The following is a 6,091-nucleotide window of genomic DNA, read 5'->3' on the forward strand; positions in this document are numbered from 1 at the left end:
TGCATTTTTGGCAAGAGGCTGCACGACTTGAACTCATGATCTACAATAAGATCATATTTGGGAAAAAAGGTAATATCAAAGCTTTGCTAGGAGGATCTGTATATCAACAACTAAAGAATTTCTCTGGAGAAAGGAGACCTTTGGTTTGTTGGCTTGAAGGGAGAAACTCAGGTATAACCTTTCCATAAAGGATCATGGTTAAAGTGCAATACGGATGGCTCTTCTATTGACAAATCCATGAAAAAGTTCATGTGCATTTGTGGTTTGTTATGAATATGGCCATCTGAAGATATAGGAACAGTGACAGATTGAATCGACGAGACAATATCATTCTTATATCATCCTTTGGAGAAGAATGCAAAAATAATTTAAACAAAATGAACATCATTACAACAACAACAAAAAAAAAAAGACAGTGCCTAAGAATATTGTCCCTGAATTAATAAGTTGTTCTAGAGTTTCTCAACGCTTCTCATATAATACAAGTCCAACCTTGATACATTTCCAGCTAAGATCACTACATAACTTTGCTTTCATCAATATACATTTCTGTTAATACCTGGACACAAAGCTCATGTTATCCTTATATTAGCCCTCAAATTAGATCTCGCTACTAGTATCTATCAGAAGTACAAGCCATAGGTTAGCCTTAGACGTTTGAACCACAAAATCAAGTGCACCCTGCCAGGAAAATCATCCATACCTGCAGCTCCATGTCGAAAAATGCATCTTTCCGGCTTCTTTTTTTGGAAATGCTTTGTGTTATTATTAATTCAAGACCTTAAAATGGGATGCTATCGATAGTTGATCCGATATCATTCTCTAGAACTTTTGTGAGGTCTTAATGGGAGCCCAAATATCAGCACCATTGCTGCTGACTACTCCAACGGTATATGAAGCTGGCACAAGACATAAGCCTTTGCTTCTCAAGCTGCAAGGTTGTGATTCCTTCACAAGAAAACATGAATAACATTTCAACAAGGAGTGGAAAACTTTTTGTGATAAAAGCTAAATTCCAAGTCCAGTTGATACGATATAATTGACATCAATGACTGACCATAGAGTTCAATAAAGTTGCAATTAAGGTCTCATAGAGTTTCCTAATGTTGTAATGAAGGTTTTTTTACTGCTTAGATGTCGCCTTTTTTCATGCTCGGATGAAGATACAAGAATAAGCAAATTCAGAAATGGTGCTATCAGGCTCTAACCTGTGTCTTAGACATTGGCATACTTCCGAGGTATGGTGCGCTCAACACCTGAAAGAACCAGGAAAACAAAATGAGGCATACCATTTCCGGCAGAAACTTAAATGAGCTAAGATTGAACATAGCATAGTAATTCAATTAAAACCGTCATAACCAAGATCTGGATGAGATAGCAGTAAAAACTATTCACTTTGACAAGGTATAACCTTCTCTGTTCCACCTTTCGTAAAGTAACAGATGATTTAGAGACCACACTGGAAGTTTCAAATCTGTGGGGAACCTTTGCTTCCAAATATAGGACAAAACAAAGGCTCTACATACTTGCATCAACTAGAATCAGAAAAAGATGCAGAGAAAATGTAGAAAGAGGAAATTACAGAATATGGAAACATGACCTTCCAATCACTTAAATTCGTAGGACATTTTCAGACATAAAATTTAGTACTGGGAGTACTATGAACATAAGTATGTGGTGAAAATCCTAAAAGTTAAATAAAACAGATGAAAAACCTAATTACAAACCAAGACATAGAAATAGGGGAAGCTGCGATGAGGAGCAAGCGAAGTTTATTAGAGGGACACGTGTACATTCGTGCAAACAATGGTACTCCAAAATCACACAGATCTTCTAAAACCATAATATAAAATTCCTTGAAATTATTAGAGGTATTGAGAACATAACCAGATCAACCTCCAACAACTGGAAACTGCTCTTGAATCTACCTACTCAAAACACCAGCTCGAGCACACAAGAAAAACAAAGATGATATATCCTTCCTTAGAACCCTCAAAAAGCTTTTTAAACAAAGATTTTGCTTCTCCATTAATCTTCACAGCAAGAGTAATCAGTGGTGAAGCCAGAAATTTCCTCAAGGGTGTTCAAACTTGAAATAAGTAAAAAAACAATCCGACAAAGGGTGTTTTATGTATCTCTAAAACCTAATATTTTACCTATATACGCAATGCAATTTTCCAACAAAAAAGCAAAGTGTAGCTTCGCCCATGAGAGTAACATAAAATCACATTCATTTGTAGTAATCATACCGAAAATCTAACTTCAAGACCATCGTCGGCCTCTTGTTTTTTTCACCATATTTCAATAGCTTACTTTGTGTACAAAACTTGTCCAGGCCCCAAAGAAGTGTGGAAAGATCATCATAACTTCGGAATAGCAAACACAAATACCCAGATTTGCAGTGCAAATACTTCTAGAACAAATTCCATTCCTTAAAAATTAGTAAAAAAGGACTTGAATAACCAGAGCAAAAGCATCCAAACAAGTGTGGAAAATAAAAAAAAAATAGAACTAAATGTTGAAATCAAAGCCGCAGCATAGAAGTTCCCAGAACCAATCTCATCCAAGGAGGTGACAAAAACATATATGTTCCTAATTTGGAAAGAGATAATGACTAATCTAGCACTAACAGCAGGGATCTCTATATAATAAGAAGAAACTATCCCGACAAGATACTCCATTCAGAAGATATTTTTGTCGGAGCTACTAACTTGTTTGTCTTTGTTCAGACGTACAGTAATGTAGTGCCTATAGAACGAAGGAAAAAAGATGTCGAGAACACACCTTCACTTGTTCATGGAGGAATTTTATGTATCCCATTGCTTCAAAAAGAACAGAAGCCGTATCTGTCTGCAAATATAACAGAAACCAGAATTTTATCCATATGGTGAAAATTTGGTAGATTAGTAAGACTTGGGTGAGCTTGTTAAATTTGAGCGGCTCTACTTGGACATACAAGTGCGAGGGAAAATCTCAATCACTAAGATATTCCACCATTTGGTACCTCAAAGACCATATTCTATATAGATTAATTTTTTCCCTTGAAATAATAGCTCTAATTCATTGCTCAATTCCTACAGAATGTACCTTGCCATATGGTGACACCAGCTGCTGGAGAGCTACTATTCGTTCGCCAAACTTCTCCTTCTTCTCCTATTTCAAGGAAAAATGCAAAAGGAGAAAAATCTCCATTTCAAGAACTCAATGATAAGGGTTGCAGCACATTGCTAAAAAACAGATGCACCAGTTTACAATTTTCAAAAGCATCACACAATCGATTGATATATAACTAATTTCCTCATTGTAAACAAATTTGTGACTCAGAGCAGTCAAACAAATATGTTCAACAGCCATCACACATTTCGAAGACTCCAAGTAGGTAACTTGAAGGAACTATTTTTAGATTTTCTTGGTCAGATTTACTCTTAGCCTTAAGATTAAAAGTCAATCAAAATATTAAATCTTAATTTCAGTGAAATGTATAACACACCAGAACGGTGTCTCTGTTCAGCGAAGAATCTTATGTTCATCATTCAGTATATTACTGCCAACCCATGTTGAAAGCATCCAAGAAATGAAAATTCTCAACTTCCACGAGCTAGTGGAGAATCGACATAAGAGAATGAGTTCATCAAAAATATCTCTGTCCATAAACATGTTCACGCCAACAACAATAACAGCATTGCAGCAAAAGGAAGGAGAAGAAACCTTGGAGGAAATAGACATATCGGCCTTAAGTCGTTTTGGTGTAAGAGATGTGAGGCTGGTGCTATGCTCAAGGGAAATAGGGCTTCTTTTGTGTTGCAGCATCTTTCCTTCTATTGCTTCAACTCACCAAAAAGTAATAGCAATCCTACTAAAAAGGAAAGAAAATGGATATTAATAGACATACAAGTGTTTCAGAAGTCACCCTGATTTCTCAAAACATTGACATAAAGAATTCCTACATAAAAGAAAAGAGAATGGCTATTAGGAAACTAATAGACAGACAAATAAATGGCTATTAGAAGTCACCTTTGTTTTCTCAGCACCCTGAAAGACAGGCTGATTAGAAACACTATCACCTCTTAACAAATTTTGTCAGTAACGTTGCACCAGATGGCCGTTAAAAGTTGAATGATCATACTCTCTGGTCATAGTGAAGGCTTTTTCAGTAAGGAATTTAACTGAGACAAAACATGATATAGTAGAAACCACTATACTAAGGATTTTTGTTTGCAATGTGAAAAGCTTCCATTTCACATGGTTAACTATCAAGATTCTTTGGTAGCTGACCAAGAAACACACCAATAATACTTAAAAATAAAAGAAAGAATATGGAAGCATACCAAGAATTAGGAAGGCAAAACTACCATCTTATTCTCTCCTAGAGAAGGCATTGATTAGAGATTATTGCAGTTATCAATTATTTCTTGCAGAGATCCCGAAGGCAGAGAACAATTTTAGAATGCCCCGCTCATTCAAGTCTTTGACTTAGCAACCCTTATGATATAAGTACACACCACAGAACCATATTTTAAACATCTCTCCCTTTTTTTTCCTTTTCTATCTACAACCCGACATCTATTCTTATTGATTAGTTAAAGGACTTCATTATCTGTATATGCAGCCAATATCCAAGCTTCCGTAGATAGAGTTACCCAGTACCTGTGCTGGTGCGCACAAACTGGCCTGGACACCACACTAATTAAAAAAAAAGTGTATATGCAGCCGATCCAATCAAACTTCTGGAGCAACTTCAATTATACCAATTTTATAAATGCACTGTTTGGTATATATATGGCATTTGATTGTTCAAGGAACTGTCATGGAAGAATAATACATACATTTCAAAGAGAATAAGCAATTAAATAGTCCATCATCTGTTTATATATTACATAAACTATGTCAGAATAAGGAATGCATATTCTGTGCTAATAATATAAAACAAACTAAGAGTATAATAAGGAATGCATTAAAAAAAGCCAACCATCGACAATAGAATCTATGCCTACATAATTGCATGAATTATTTTATGTTTAAAAATTTTTGCTCAATTATTCTGCTAAACTTCACCAAGAATAAAACACAAGTTGGAGAAGTTCTGCTCCTATATTAATATAATGGATGTCTTTTTTTCTGTATTAAGTATTCTGTAGTGTGAATAGGGGTGAGAAAAGAAACCAACTTCAGTGGGACCAACTTCAAGGAAATTAATACTATCATTAATTAAGCATGAAGGCAGCCATTTGCGTACACAATCATCTTTAAAATCAAAACCTTATATCATGCTAATTAAGCTTATTAAAAAGCTACAAGCAACTAACATGACGCTAGAAAAGATCATCTAAACTAAACATTTCAATAAGATTGACTCAAGCATAACCCATCAAACTCAAAAACTTAGAAAACCAAAGAAAATCATCAATTTCAATAGAAACAATAAGAAAATTCTACTGTACAATATGATGCTGTTTCCCTAAAATTCAAAAGAAAAGGAATTAATTTTTACACCAACGCTACACACACACATATAAAGTTCTATTACAATGTCTTCTTTAAAAGTAGGTAAAAAATGTTAAAATTAGAGAGTTTAAGTTATTAAAAATTAAACGACCACAAAAAGGGAAGAATCAAAACAGAGGGAGTACCTTGATTTCGAACTACACATGACAAAACTCCACTTGAAGATTACTCAAAACCCACATCCAAATACCAAAGAATTAACGTTTCAATAAAGCAGTATATGAGTAACTGCTTAACTGCAGAAGACAAAACAGAGCTTTTTTGGTAAAAGGGTTTGGCCTGAGACGATAAAGAACGATGCTAAGAGAAAAGAGAAGTGTGGAAGGTGGGAAGGGTTTTTGAAAGTGTTTTTATAGTACTACTCCTACTATATGTTTGTGATTTTGTGAAGAAAATATTAAAAAAAGAGTTTTATTTGACAGCTAATATCCAACCATGTAAGAGGAAAAGGGCGGAAGGAGTAGTTAAATTAAATCTGGATGATGTCAATTCTGCTTTTCTCTGCTTTAATTTATAATTTATAAAATGAAAATGACTTCTGATGTGAAAAGCATGTGTAACTCATTTGATTGAATACTGAGTTTAA

General features: G+C 34.7%; 1 protein-coding gene across 4 annotated transcripts; it reads right to left on the reverse strand.

The window, feature by feature from the left end:
- Nucleotides 1-416: 416 nt before the first annotated feature.
- LOC107825642 (transcription factor bHLH153) lies at nt 417-5,825 on the reverse strand. Of its 4 annotated transcripts, none has more exons than XM_016652515.2 (7): nt 5,631-5,825; nt 4,015-4,129; nt 3,709-3,856; nt 3,088-3,153; nt 2,785-2,850; nt 1,209-1,256; nt 417-948 (listed from the first exon to the last, which is right to left on the reverse strand). In XM_016652515.2, the coding sequence occupies exons 3-7, from the start codon at nt 3,808-3,810 to the stop codon at nt 823-825; spliced, it is 408 nt and encodes a 135-aa protein (XP_016508001.1). In that variant the 5' UTR covers nt 3,811-3,856; nt 4,015-4,129; nt 5,631-5,825; the 3' UTR covers nt 417-822. The 4 variants fall into 4 exon arrangements, with proteins under 4 accessions (XP_016508001.1, XP_016508002.1, XP_016508003.1 ...); XM_016652516.2 differs by having other exon boundaries at nt 3,709-3,853; nt 5,631-5,770; XM_016652517.2 differs by lacking the exon at nt 4,015-4,129 and having other exon boundaries at nt 5,631-5,808.
- Nucleotides 5,826-6,091: the final 266 nt, after the last annotated feature.

Source organism: Nicotiana tabacum, chromosome 5 (genome assembly GCF_000715075.1).
Source record: "Nicotiana tabacum cultivar K326 chromosome 5, ASM71507v2, whole genome shotgun sequence".
Taxonomy (NCBI): domain Eukaryota; kingdom Viridiplantae; phylum Streptophyta; class Magnoliopsida; order Solanales; family Solanaceae; genus Nicotiana; species Nicotiana tabacum.